The sequence below is a fragment of the Colias croceus genome, chromosome 1 (assembly GCF_905220415.1).
Source record: "Colias croceus chromosome 1, ilColCroc2.1".
Taxonomy (NCBI): Eukaryota; Metazoa; Arthropoda; class Insecta; order Lepidoptera; family Pieridae; genus Colias; species Colias croceus.
In genome coordinates this window covers 3,790,844-3,805,931 of record NC_059537.1, presented here as the reverse complement: position 1 = coordinate 3,805,931, position 15,088 = coordinate 3,790,844, and the positions used below count along the sequence as shown (strand labels likewise).

At 36.8% G+C, this 15,088-nt stretch overlaps 1 protein-coding gene across 14 annotated transcripts in view; it reads right to left on the bottom strand.

Moving 5' to 3' along the window:
* Positions 1 to 15,088, bottom strand: part of LOC123694173 (kinesin-like protein KIF13A) — a 112,754-nt gene continuing 97,666 nt past the window's right edge. For 8 of the 14 annotated variants that reach the window (XM_045639520.1, XM_045639544.1, XM_045639537.1 and 5 more), the window contains 14 exons: positions 13,054 to 13,245; positions 12,414 to 12,558; positions 11,857 to 12,017; positions 11,290 to 11,435; positions 10,654 to 10,785; positions 8,661 to 8,829; positions 6,097 to 6,230; positions 5,864 to 5,990; positions 5,308 to 5,751; positions 4,813 to 4,946; positions 4,296 to 4,431; positions 3,315 to 3,479; positions 2,629 to 2,781; positions 1 to 2,218 (listed from right to left, as the gene is read on the bottom strand). In XM_045639520.1, the coding sequence (XP_045495476.1) occupies positions 2,136 to 2,218; positions 2,629 to 2,781; positions 3,315 to 3,479; positions 4,296 to 4,431; positions 4,813 to 4,946; positions 5,308 to 5,751; positions 5,864 to 5,990; positions 6,097 to 6,230; positions 8,661 to 8,829; positions 10,654 to 10,785; positions 11,290 to 11,435; positions 11,857 to 12,017; positions 12,414 to 12,558; positions 13,054 to 13,245 (2,321 nt within the window). In that variant the 3' untranslated portion in view covers positions 1 to 2,135. Of the gene's footprint in view, positions 2,219 to 2,628; positions 2,782 to 3,314; positions 3,480 to 4,295; positions 4,432 to 4,812; positions 4,947 to 5,307; positions 5,752 to 5,863; positions 5,991 to 6,096; positions 6,231 to 8,660; positions 8,830 to 9,885; positions 9,928 to 10,653; positions 10,786 to 11,289; positions 11,436 to 11,856; positions 12,018 to 12,413; positions 12,559 to 13,053; positions 13,246 to 15,088 lie in introns of all 14 variants that reach the window. The other 6 variants (XM_045639552.1, XM_045639568.1, XM_045639593.1 and 3 more) reach the window with 5 other exon arrangements.

The following is a 15,088-nucleotide window of genomic DNA, read 5'->3' as shown; positions in this document are numbered from 1 at the left end:
AAATGTAATCTCAATCACGATTGGTGTTTTTAAAGATAGGTCATAGACGCAGTACACTCCCCTCGTTGCCCGAGTACTACCACAACTACTGGACAGAAGCACATCGAGAGTTTCAAAGACACATCCTACAATATTTGAAAAGACTTTACTCAACATTTTCTTTATAGTCGACTACACATTGAGCTGTCCTAGTTGAGGCCTGATTACGGTAAAAAATGCAAAATCATTCGCACTCTGTCTATAAAAATCTAACTTATAAATACTAGTGTAATCCGATAATAAATGTTGAAAATGGAATGTTTAAGTACAACAGTCTAGTAAGCTTTGTGATAATTATCTGTGAAAAAATACGACGTCAGTCAAGGTTCACGTAGTCTACGAAAAATTGCGTTGTAGTCTCCGGTGCACGTTAGGCGAATATTTTTTTATATTTTTTCTAATTTATTACTTAATCGTCATATTTTACAACTTCGTGTAGAGGAATGTAGGCAAGTGACTGGCTATGTTTGCTGAGAGTGAAATTTTAAAAACACTAGTAAATAACGAGGCGTATTAACACTATTTGTGTACTCAATAAAGTGTACTTAACAATTACATCACTAAGAGGATGGAATATACAATAAGGTGATCTAACACTATACCGCTTCGGTCGCGAAGCGGGTCGATGTGGACATACCCTAATACACTTGGTTATACATTCACTACTCTTGCTATGTCGGCCTGATGGTCACCCGAACCTAAGCTACCGAGAATGGCTACCACACGAAAGAAAACATTATACAGTTTCGATTATTGTTTCCGTGGAGGGATATAATGATCTGAGGACTAAATTGTAACATGAATTCAATATACAGCGCGTTGAAACACGTCTACAAACATTAAATTTTTACATTCTCAAAAATTTTAACTACACAACCCTAATCGATATATGTGTGGTGCAAGTGACGAGCGAACGATTCCAAAACAATAGAGTATCGAAGCGTAAACACGCAAAAGATCAGTATCAGCGTATATTCTTTAGATAAAATATCAAATGTCAAATTACATTCAAAAATTCGCAGTAAATTGTCGCTCGTGACTTGCGCCGGGAGATGGAGAGATATATTTTGGCTATAAAGAGTCCGTGGCGATGGCTCGATAGTGTACTAAGTACAAGTCTTTATAAGGACGTTGATGTGACATTGGACGATTTCGTTTAAGTTACAAATTAAAGGGTAAAATCAATTCCGAAAAAATTTCGTTTAAAAAAAATTAAGAACGTGGCAAGAAATTATCACAATGGAGTGGCAAACGTGTCCAAAACACAATATGAGCAAATAGGGGTTATTTTAAATGCATTAAAATGCCTAAGTCCCATCCACCAACAGGGGTAACAGAAATTTAGTCAAAACCATAGGAACTTTTCGCGTCATGATTCATTTTCAGCAGATATGTCAAAACATTATGCGTACAGTATAAACGTGTCTTTATTACACTTTCTGTTATATGCCAAACATGTAGTGTATAATGTGCCTTAAAAAGCGTCAAGTCAATGAGCTAATACATAAATAATTTACGATAACGTCTACCACAAACTATACAGTAAAAAATTCTATACAAACAATCCGCCTTCCGTCGATCACAAACAATTCATTGGTCTCTAAATCATTAAATTATTATCAATAAAAACACACGCAAACATCCACGTATTTACAGTAAAATAATGATAAAATAAAAAATAAAATTATATTATAAATCGATTGAATGTCAAATTTATTTACAAACGCGTTTCAATGATAAAAACGAAACGTAAACGTACACAATACAAAAAAAAATATTTCGCTAATAAATCGAACAGCTGCGTAGAAAACGTGAAAATTCCTTCGACCATCGGTTACACACGTGACAACCGAAGCGAGAAAATAGTTTTCTTCCAATGGTACGTCACCACAGAGCTAAAGGTTAACCTTACGATTTAACTCTACGTGGACGCACCATACACACCGACCTACGAACGTCCCGGGGAATGTGAAACGGAAACGTGGGTAAATTATTGCTTTTACACGCGACGAGAACAAAATATACACAATATAAGCACCATAGCGTTACAAGAGTGCAACATAAAGAGGACTTGGACTCGTAGTGTGGACGTGCGATTATTTGCTCCTGGTCTTGGTGCCGACCGCGTTTATACTGTCGCCGCGACTCCGCGACCTGTGCAGGTTCTGTAGGCCTTCACCTGCGGGAATAAAAAGATAATAGTTTATACACACAACAGTCAGGTCATTCACGGATATTGTTATGTGTAAGTGTAACTTTAAGTGTCAATGTTTTATATTACTATAAATGTAAGTAGTTCTGTAATTGTGTCCATAACTGTAAGTGTAAGTTGAACTTTAAGTGTGAGCACAATATCATTAGTGTGAATTCCGCTCTAAGTGTTTATGCAACAGTAACTTTGAGTGTCATTCTAAGTCAAATGTAAGTATGAATAAGTAAATGGTAAAACTATGTTATGACGATCCAAAAGTACTTCTAGATTCTAGAAGAAGTCTAATTAAATAAATAAATGTTTGGGACAGAGTTAGTGCCATTTTAAGTGTGTCTTTAAGTGCAAGTGTAAGTGTAAGTGTAAGTGTCAGCACTAACCCTTGCTAGTGGCACGCGTGAGCTCAGCGCTGCGGAAGGCTCGCGCGGACCGTCCGCGGCGATCTTGCGTCAGTTTTTCGCCGCGCACGAAGATGCCGTGCCGCGGCCGGCACTCGAAGTAGCGGATGCCCGCTACTGAGCCGTCGTTCTTGCCTGTGATAAAATAATATAATAATAAGTAGATTAAATACACGTGGGTAAACATAAATTTAGTGGAACAAAGAGTAATTTCAATTCTATTAAAACGGATATAGCCAACATGTGCACTAAAACAAGTGCGATATTTGCAAAATTCGCACTCGTTCTTTAACTTTTCACTGCAACATAAAACCTTGTATCCTTAAAATTTGTTTAACGTTGAGGAAATACCCAACTGCACGTTTCTCGCTAAATAGCTATATCAGCTATTTGCGAGCGCGCATGAAAAGTCTTGCCTTGAACGGCCGTATCGACGATACTTCACCGTCGCAGTAGCCAAAATCAGCAAGGAGTGATTATTACATAGGTTTCTGCCCGCGGCTTCGCCCGCTTTGTCTAAAACCTAATAAACTATAATATACTAAAACCTTCCTCTTGAATCACTCTATCTATTAAAAATACCGTAGTTTTAAAGATTTAAGCATACACAGAGACATGGGAACAGGGAAAGCTACTTAGTTTTATACTATATGGTGTGTAGAACTGACCGGTGGGCGCGTCCAGCTCGACGCCGACCCAGGTGCCGTTGGCGAAGTGCGTGGGCCCGATGTACGCCACCACACCCGTGGAGCTGCTCAGCCGCAGCTGCACGCTCTCGCCCACCGCCATCCACTCGGGCAGCGCGTGCGAGCGCTCGCACTCCGACGACTCGTCTGTGAAATCATATTTATTTATAACACTTCATTGTACAAAACAATATAGGAAATATGGTACAAATTAATGAGGTACAAAAATTTTGCACAATAGGCGGCCTTATTGCTACACAGAAATCTCCGCCAGGCAACCTGGTAGGAAAGGAAATGTGAGAAGAATATTAAATTTGTTCCAGTGTTATGTGCTCCACAAGTGACGTGATCATAACATAATTTACCGCAACTACTGATAAAATAATTCCAATAATTTTGCATGGGAGATTTTAATAGTTTAGTTACAAATTAAACCCAAATCCCAACACTTTTTTAAAGAAAACTAAAAACAGCCACATTGCGAAACTAAAGCACATTTAAACGCTGTTCCCATAGCTAGTACCAGATTTCAAATAAAAAAAAAATATATATCAAAATCGATTCACCCAGTTCAAAAATTTGGGATAACAAAGCCAAAAACAAAACAATAAAATTGAGACCCTCTTCATATCTTGAAGTTAAAAAAAATTGGTTGTCTGTAAAGTCGGTTTACTGACGATAGTTGAACGTGACAACGTCCGATTGTGCTTCTTTGTCGCTCGTTCCGCGCTCTCGCTTGCACTTCAAACCTTACATGGAACGCCTCAGAGCGAGGTAACGCCGCATGAATCATGTCTTTTCGTGCGTGCAGCCGGCTGTATCGAATTATAGGACGTTGTCACGTCAAAAAAAAATATAAAAATCGATTCACCCAGTTCAAAAAATTGAGGTAACAAAGCCACAAACAAAACAATCAAATTGAGACCCTCTTAATTTTTTTTAAATTAAAACCAAAACACTTACCATGCAAGATCCTCTCAGTAGAGGACGCAGGTGTATCCCGCAGCGCACGTGCGGGCGCGTGCTCGTGCGCTTTGCGAGCCGCCGGGTATGAGGCGCGAGCTGCACTGCGAGCGTTGTTCGCACGACGCCGTACCACCTGCAAAATGTATGTTTATTTGTAATTGTATTATACTTATAAATGTTATGAAAAGGATTTTGATTCACCATTTGACTCGGTAAAAGATAATTATAATCGGCCCCGAGATCGATTATAACTATCTTTTCACCGAGTAACTCAGATTAAACAGGTATTTTATGATACATATTTGTTTAATGAAATTAAACGCTATCAACAAATTTAACCACTAAAAGAAACTTTTTTCTTGATTTTATATATCAAAGACAATATTATTCTCCTTCAACATAACCATACCCATCCACTATAATATTAATTATAGCCAAAACTTATTACATTGTCAACGTATGCCAGAACTGTCATCCATAATATTTTTACAATTTATAACTAAACAAGACGAACCTTCCCAGCGGGCAGCGATGTATTAACAACCGGGTCTGGTCCGGGCGAGTCGCTCTCACCAACCGAAGACGCCTCACGACTTCGCGTCCCGTGACTCGACTGTTCGGAGCTCACTGACTCTATTTCCGCTTCACCTGTGATATAGGATTTATTGTTTTAAAGTAATGTATCATTATTGCTTCTATTCTTTAAGAAATACACATTAATTTCCGATCAGTTACAATATTATACATCATCCAAAATTAACAGATTAGGATTGTTGTACATCGCTTCTTATTTAAATGTGTAAGACCGAGAAAGCAATCAAGGAGTATGCGCTCTACAGCGCAACGCAAGGCACAGCATTGATAAATGCTAAAACTACCGTTTGACTTGATCAACTACCAAATTTAAGAAATGAATGTGTAAAAGAGAAAACAAGAGTTATTGTGAGTATTGAAAGAAATTATAAGTTTTAACAGTAGTCAATTGAAACCATATTATAGTTGTACTCACCAAACGAAGTATCATGCGCCGATTCCCCGTTGACCTGTAGCTCGGTTTTATTTTGACTAGATACCACAGCGTGCGTCTCCACCGGTATGGCGCCGAGCGGGTCCAATATCTGCGAGTCCTTATCATCCTTCATGGCTTCCTCACAATCCCGTAAGAAAGGATTTATTCTATTCCTCGATCCCGGAGTTAGAACTGGCGTTTTGGTCTTTTCAAACGCGACATCTTCGAGCTCATTTTTCGACTCGACTATTTCATTCTTCAAGTCTGTAATATCGCTTCGCAGTTCACTGATTTCGTTCCTGAGGCCGGCCATGGACGTTTTCGTTCGGCTCAAGTGCGTGTAGTCCATCACTTTGTCGAAATCTGGTGTGTCGTCAACGGACATGCTGCGTATGGAGAGCGTGTCATCGTTGGTCAGGTTCGTGGATGATACAGCTTGTGAACCTGAAGACATAAATAAATAAAATATAGTAGTTAAAAATACCTTTCAATTTGTCAATATGAAAATATTTATAATAAAGTTGTTACTTGAATTAAATTATTGATATTTACTCACCGTATCCACTAGAAGATATCGACGGTGAATTCTTGTTGGGAATTCGTTCGCAGGCGAGTTCGTGCAATGAGTCCAAAGTTTTGGATGTCGGCAAGAAACCACGAGATGTGGCGCGCGATCGAGTGCGCTGAAAATAAATATAACATTTGGCATAACATGAAAAAATGGCCCTTTTCTATATATACTGTAAAGTTGTAAACAATTACAATATTTAGAATTTTTATAATACTTACGTGTGAGCGTGGCGTAGTCAATTCATCAGTAGGGGCAGATTCCGGTTCAGAATGAGAATCTTCGTCGTTACGCCTTCCCGGCTCTTCGTGTAGTGTTGTCATACGCAAACCCAATTTCCCACTTGCAGGAGACGCTGTAAGTACCAAGATATATTACCAACAATGTAAGGATGTCCATACAGACACAAAAATATTCAGCAAATCATCATATTATATTATCATGAATAAAATCAGCCAAATAAAACGAGCGTATCTACAAATGATCTGAACCTACAGCTGAAGATACGTGTCCAAAATTTACAAAACAAACTTGAATACTTTTACTAGACTATCTACTTAAAATATGACTATAAAAGATTGCGACCAATATACAAGAGAATTTTGAGATGCGAAATATTGCCAATTCATGCTGAAATGTATGAAGTACATGCCAACTCCGCTTGATATAAGACTCCTAAGGAGACTGCAAGCTTAGATGAAAAATAAAACAAAATATAAAATGATGCATCAATGTTTGATTGAACGTAGCAGTTGTTACCTACGTCGAACGTACCAAACAAGCACCGATACGCAAATAACACAAAACAAAAAACAACCAAAGTGTATATGAGACAACGAAAAAGATTCGAAACAAGCCAATCTAATGATTCTACGACTTAAATGTCATCACGTACACTTATTCGGCGTCTGCAGTCTCAGAGAGTTCAGGTTCAAGTTCAAATTAAGGAACGTTGGTCGAGCTGAAATAAAAATGTTAGTACATGTGTCATAATAACGTTTACCAGACCACACAATAGACCAAAATAACGAGAGACAATTCACCAATTATTTTAAGACATAATTTGAGACTTAAATGTTAGTACGACAGTTTTTATTATCTTAAAATTGAACTTTAATATGAGTACTTATTAAAGAAATTATTAATAGCATTATAATAGATTACATAAATAAAAATATAAATATATACAGGTCCAGATTCTTACGACAATATCCAGAGATAAATAATTCATTCACGTATCTGGACGTTAAATAATTAACACCTTCTAATTCCATGCTTTCATATATCTATGTTATATTGTTTACTTCAAGTAATTACTACTTGATACATGCATCTCGTTCCTAACACACACACCTACATATATGTTACGAATACCATAACAATATACTACTATTACCATCTACAATACGACTGTTATTCAAGTTTTTCATTATATCGTCTTACAACACCGTACAAATTGTATAATATGGCTGTATCATTTACGTATATATTAGTTTTCATTGTAAACAAATGCAAATCTTATTGTCCCTTAAAGCGTGATCTGCTGAATTGACAGCAGTAAAAAAGTGGAAGGGATAAAAAATAAAAAACAAGGACATGCTTGTTTCATGCAAATAATAGTGACACGCAAACAAACAAAACACAACGACAGAAGCTTGCTGGATGCCGGAAGCTAATCCGTTAAGATATCACAGCCTCAGTATATTGTATACATTTGATCCTTACGAATTCATTATTTTAATTCAGACGAATTAAATTTACATTATTATCCAAGGTATTTACAGCCAATTACCCAAGAATGACTATTAATTTTGATTATATAAAGGTACCACAACACAACTAATTATCTCCAATGTTAACATTGCATTCGTCTAATATTTTTGCCATACTGCGCCATTCCCAGTCAATACCATTTATTGTCACCTGATTACCTGATAGGAACGAGCCTGAAGGTTGCGAGGGGTCAAGATATAACAAAAAAACAATGTTAGTTTAAGCCGGGATCACATTTTGAAAAATTTCGAACAGCCTTCTTAATATTTGCAGTACGGACTGAGTTTGAATAAATTTTTGATAAATTAAATTCAGATAAAAGCGTCTTATTTCAGTCATAACGAATCAATTACTAAAAAGGCGTGTTGTATTTAAAAAAAATTGAGTGAAACCCACTCAAGTTAATTTCAAAATAAAGAAAAATATAATTTTGTAAGAGAAAAGAGATAGAGAAAAGAGTAGTAGTATCTGGGAGCATAGCGTTGCCACAAAGCAAGACGAAATAAAATCATTTTGAATGTATGGTGGTATAAAATTGTGAACAGTGAAAAGAAATAAAATAAAAATAATGTAAAATATTCTAGCTGGGGAGTGTGTATATCATTGTCATGGATGTGTAAAATCGGTTTATCGGTAGGGCTATGCTAAAAACCTACGTATTCGTGCAATTATATACAAATGTTATTGCAAAATATGCCTATATCCTAAATCTACTCTATGCACTAAAACTAACTCTCGGTTGTATGAAGTATATGTAGTATTTATTAATCTCGTCTAAACATCGGACCTAGTGAAAGGATCAATTAGGGTGAGCTATAAAAATGGTAATGTGTCGTGACAAGAGGAGTAGCAGAAAAGAAGTACATCAGTGAGACGAGTAAATTAAATATTAATACACACATTTTCCTGTTAAAAAACCACAATAATTAGAAAAATAAATCACCAATAAGATACGTGACAATCATTAAAAAATAATTGTAAATCGCACACTTTGTCATAGTTAAATACGTACCAAGTCCGAAAGGTTTGGTGGGCGTGGTCAGGTCGGGGTCGTTGTGTGCGGGCGCCGCGTACGAGTGACGTATACGGCGCGGTGTTTCGTCTGCCAAGTCGGCCACACTGCCAGACCGGCCTGATGAGAGACCGGCTAGCGACTCGAATGATGAGTCCAGGCGCATTATCTAGATAGATTCAGTTTGTTTAGTAGGGGGCTTTGGTGTGGAGTCGTCGTATTTTTTATAAAATTGTTTTTTTTTTTTTGTTAATTATGTTGCTGGATAACGATTAAACGATTCAATTATTCAAGAAATAAGCCAAAGATTTTAAAGAATGTAAGTAAAAATCTAATTGTAAACATTTAAAAGTGTTGTAGTAATATTAAACATTCAGATCAAATTCACACATTTTTTCCTGGTGATTTGTGATCGTGCTACATTTCACCATTTAGTGAACAAAAGGGTGATTAAAAGAAGTATTGATGGAAAACCAATTGATATAATAAAGACTAGTTTGTTTAACATAGGATATTGGACATAAGTTCCCTACACTGTATAGTGTAGGGAACTTACAGTACACATACAGAACATATACAGAAAGGTAACCACTAATCTAAAGAGCTCTTAAGCTAGCCAAATAATATAGATGAAGGGAACATAAACATGAAACATGCCCAGTCCTACAGCGACCACCAAGACTTGCAGCGACGCAAATAAAATATTCATACAAACAGCACAAAAATTTTCATACATCTTCTTGCAATATCAAAGTATCATCGAATTGCTATATCAATTCATATCTTATGTCTACACTTTTGCTATCAATTACTGATACAGTCAATAATTTCTATGCCATTTGACATGTATTAAACATTGACCATTATATACAGTGTTCTACCGCAATACACCATAATAGCGAGAAACAAAAAAGAGCGTGTGTGCCGAGCACACGTGTTAGAAGTGAAACTTCTGTGGCAAGATACCCAAATCGTCGCCTTAGGGTTCTTTTCCACCAATAATTTGCGAGGATGTGTAGCGAGGAATGTTTTTGTAAACCAATCATATCACTTCATTCAGTTTGAAGTTTGAAGCGTTTATTGAAGCGATACTATTGCTTACTTAAAGCATTCCTCGCTACACTTGCACATTATTGGCGTGACGGTATTGCCATGAAAGAAGTTTCAGTTCGTCAAATGAAATGCAACAGACAGATATGCGAGTGTAAGGGCCATGCTGACTCACGTTGTTCCCGCTCTTGGCCGCGTTCTCGAGCGCCTGAGACAGCTGCGCCCGCGTGCGTAGCGACAACACACATCATTAATGATTGCATACACGAGCGAGATGTAACTTAACCTCTTTTATTTATAAATTATAATCAAATACAACAACGCAAGTAACAAAATGTTAAATATATAATGTAATCCATTGATTATTAAATTTAAAGTAGCTTTTACAGTTATTATGGAAATTTTTCAAACTAAAATCATATTTTTTATGCGTTTGTTGATCTGGTTACTAAATTATTACATAATTTTGTTTTAATATTACAAGATTCTATAGTGCATTTCTTTGTACGATTGTAACGACTCTGGACTTTACGAGTAGAAAAACATCAACTTAGAATATTTACTTGAGCCATTTTTACGATATTGAATAGTTTACAAGCACTATAAAATCTCATAATTTACAAAACGATTGGGCAGTTCGTGTCATATCATCGTGTATTACGCATCGCTTGCGTACCTATCGCTCGTGGAAACAATCAAATGAAAAGCTGAGCACATTTATACATTATTGTTATTTTCTTTTTTATAAAATTCTCACAGTCAATCCATGTGTATAAATTTTCTGTTAATATGTTAGTAACGACAAATAACACCAGCGGACAGCTCAAGTTAATAGCGATTTATAAAGCGTCGACGCTCGATGTGTGTAGTGGAAACGGATCATCATTTATATACTGTATCATCGATGTAAGCAGACGCAACATAATTTAGGATATTTTCTCACCACGCAACGCGACGACGCGTCATCCTGACCGAGAGCATCGTATTCCTGCCCTTGCAATGACGATACGAAATCAACGACATATCGAGTCGCGTTGCAAAGCGTTTGAAACGCGTCGCGTCGTGAGAAAGCACCCTGAAATAATCACATATACTTTGTATTATTGTTGCATCTCAACGCACGGCCTCGCTCTTACTGTCGTGTGTCCAATGTGTGAAGCTTTCTAGGAGATGAATAGCCCTGTATGTGTTAAAAGAATTAATTGGTATTATTTTGGATGTGAATTTTGTTAAAATGTTCCATAGTACAAACGGAACTTTACCGAACGCAAGATGCAACAAGAATAACCAATTACTTCTCATTTATTCGATGTATCGTGTGTTTGCGCCTGCATTGAAACTACTGTTCGTTTTCGACTAAGCGGTGTAAATTGTGAGCGTAAAATAAACCGCGGAAAATATTTCATTGTTTCCTTTATTTAAAGTGTACATTTATTGATATAAAATTTTTAATCAAACAAAAATTCACCCAATTGTCCCACCATACAAAAAAAAAATCATAAATACACGCTAGTGCAGTGTCGCCACTACAACGTAAACTGTGTCTTATCCCCTCACAATAGGGTCTACAATAGTTTACCTGCGAGAAGTTAGGCACGGAGGCCGTCTTGCGCATGGTGACCGGTTGGCCGCGAGCTTGTTCTAGCTCCTTGACGGCTACGCTCTGACGTAGACGGTCGAGGGTGAGGATGCTTTCCACTGCGCTCACGCCTCGTGTGTATTTCTCTGGAAGTTTTAATAGCAATATGAGTTGTGAATTTCAAAATAATAAGAAGGTGTAAAGTTTTAATCGAACGCATATATGGAATAAGATGGAAAGGTTAAGAAAAGTATGTAGTAAAACATAACATTTTTACTGTATCCCGTTTGTGAGATTTTGAAACCTTCTTATTTCTCCAGAAATATCTTCACTTCAAAATTAATTATTTAAACAACAAAACCTTATCGTGCAGACAATCAAAAACAATTCGTCGTTTGTTATGGAATAGTACAACGCACTGCATTTGAAATCAGCGATTTGCACAGAGAACGACCATAAACAATTGCGTGTTTTATTAAAAGTATAGAAAAGTATAGATAGAACACTGTCTACAAAATCCCTCATTCATAAAGTATAGAAAAACCCTCATCAAAGGCCCATACTAACCGATATAAGTCTCCCCATCAGCAAAGCTCGAGTCCTCCCCGGTAGCGGCTATTTGCGCGAGACTCTCCCGTTCCTCCAACTCCTCAGACGCTTTGGGTATATTGGACACCACTTCGTATGTCACCCCGGTTTGCGTGAGCTGATCCGTCCTGTAATACGTGCTAGAGTTTATGGATAGTGCGAGTGGTGGTTAGTAAAAACTTGCCAATGTAAAATAGTTTTTAAGTGGTTTAAATATGCATTAGTTACCCTTTCATCATAAATTATTAAATTAACAAGTCAATGGCCGATAAATCAACTATAACGATGCTTCACAAAATGCAACTGTTCACCTTAACGAATTACTTGTTTCAATTTTAAATCCTAACTTATCACTTTATCATTTGAATCTAAACATAAGAACTTATCACAAACTTCATACAAAATACGTGACTTTTAACTAGAACAAATTACTTGTTTTTAATTAAAATTTTTAACCAATCCTTTTACATCTGAATTTTAACATATTATATTATAGGTTTAAAAAAAAAACTTATTAAAATGAATAAAATGCCCACCTAACAATCTTCTTCCGTATCCGATCAGTAAGACTCTGCCGCTTGTATATATTGAGCGCGAGTCGCTTGCGCAGGATCAGCTCCATCGGCGCCGGGTGGGATAGACGTACCGTTGTTTTCAGTATCAGGTATACGCGTTCGTTTGCTGTATTAAAATGTTTTTGTTGTGAATAATATTAATTATTACCCAGTAAAAACTTTCTAAGGATACAAAGGTATCAAGTTATCAGAGAATCGAATCGGTATCGTCTTTTGCTTGCAATAAATAATTATTAGTTTGTTGTATACTATACAGTAATTCTTTAAACATGCCATAAAGCGTTATAAGTGTACAATAAAGTGTAACACTTTTAGAGTGTTTTTGTTTAGTTTTTTTATCCCGAACAACATACGCAATACCAGAAGTTGTGTGATCGAGTGCAGCCACTGTCCTCACCGCATGTGATGTGATGTGTGGAGGAAGGAAGGTGGAATTCCTCCATCGAAAAAGGAAGGATCCTAGACCTCGACTGGCCGACCATTAAGACCCCAATAGATGACATTGAAAAGTTTTAGCTAGTCAGACCGAGATGTCACTACAAGTGCTTGCTCTTGGGCAGGATCGAGTGTGGTGTATATAGTGCAGCTCGCAGGCCCTCACCCTCAGTGACGCGGTTGAGGTACTGCGAGTCGTGTATGGAGGAGTCCCACGCGGCGGCCGCGCTCACGTCCTTGTGGTGGTGCTGCACCAGCTGCAGCTCGTAGAACTTGTTGCCGTGCTCCTTGGGCAGGATCGAGTGCAGGCCCGCTACGGAGACCTCTTCGCCGGTGCCGTGCGTTGTTAGATCGTCCGCTGGAATCAAACATATTGTTATTAAACTGAAATTTATTTTGTAAAAAAAAAGAGTGTGTGTACTTATGTACACGCGTTAGAAGTTATACTTCTTTGGCGTATGGAAAAATACTAGAATACAACTTGAACATAGTTATCAATTTTCATACCACCTAGAACTATACACCTAGAAGGTAGATCGAAATTCCACCTGCTAACATCATTTTAAAACACTTAAGAGTCCGGCGGAGGCCGCTGCCAACTGCAATTCGAAGTGAAGGCAAAATACGCTCGAATATTGTTGTCTCTGTTGCACAATTCCCGCCGAAGCCGCGCGTGAATTTGTGTGAATAGTGTGTAGTTGTGTGAGTGTACCATTCATTCATATTGACAAACGCATTTCTTTTTATTTAGGAATATAATGTTTCTTATTTACTTTATTTTTGCAGCAAACTTTGGGCAATCGTAAGTGTATGTGCAGAATAGCAATGCGTTTTAAGGAAATTTCTCTACAACACTTATATCCTACTAGTAATAGGTATTATAAATGCGAAAGTTTGTATGGATGTATGGATGTTTGTTACTCTTTCACGTAAAAACTACTGAACCGATTACAATGAAATTTAGCACACATATAGAGGGTAACTTAGATTAACACATAGGATTTTTATCCCGAAAATCCCACGGGAACGGGAACTATGCGGGTTTTCCTTTGCAAACGCGGGCGAAGCCGCGGGCGAATATCTAGTCTTCAATAATATCTCAACATCTAGGCTTTGTAGAAAAAAAATGTAGCTGTAAAAATCAGGGTACATTTTTTTCGCAAATAATAATATAGTGCGTGCGTATTTTTTGCCAATTGTATTGTAATATTTCTGACTAGCTTCCACCCGCGTCTCCATCCGCGCGGATGTCGGTCTTCGCGTGGATGGTTTATTTCTCCATTTTGAGTTACTCTGACAATGACATCTTATAAAAAAAAGAATCCACTGCGGGTAACGCAACGTGTGTTCACGGTTCTACAGAACAACGTCTATGGAATATGGATAAAACTGAAAAATTAAGATTATTTTTTTCCACGTGTTATTCCAGGATAAAAAGTATCTAAAAGTATATATTGTATGCCCAGGATAATAAAGTATAATTATTATGCCAAGTTTCATCGAAATCGAACTGTTAGTTTTCACGTGATGTCAGCATACAGACAGACAGACAGACGGACAGACAAAAATTTTTTTAATTACATATTTGGGTTTGGTATCGATCCAGTAACACCCCCTGCTATTTACTTTTTCGATATTTTCAATGTACAGAATTGACCCTTCTACAGATTTTTTTATTATATATGTATAAAGTATAGATTATATTATGTTTTTACTTTTAGGCGCAAAAAAGTGACATCCTTTGGAGCTTCTCTTTACACGAGTAGAACACCCAGAGTTTTATTTTAAAAACACGATTTTTAAAAAAAATATTTAAAATATTGGGATTTTCGCGGCCGACTGAGCTACCTAAATAAATTCGTAGAAAAAAAAATTGATACACTAGAAAATTTATTATGTTGCTAATATATGTAGTGATTACAGGCGCAAATTATTTTAATTAAAATAATTATTAAAGTAATTATTTTAAACCAGAATTAACAATACTTGTATTTAGGTATACCTACTTAATTATATTTAAAACGATAAATTAAATTAAACTTAAAAACACAAAATATGCAAAAATAAATTAAAATTATTATTATACGAGCATAGAATACCTTTTTGTTTTAGGATGAAAAAGAAAATAGTTTGACAGGCTTGTGCTTGACAAAGTGGTGACGTGGTTTTCACACATCGAAAATATTACCAACACATACAAA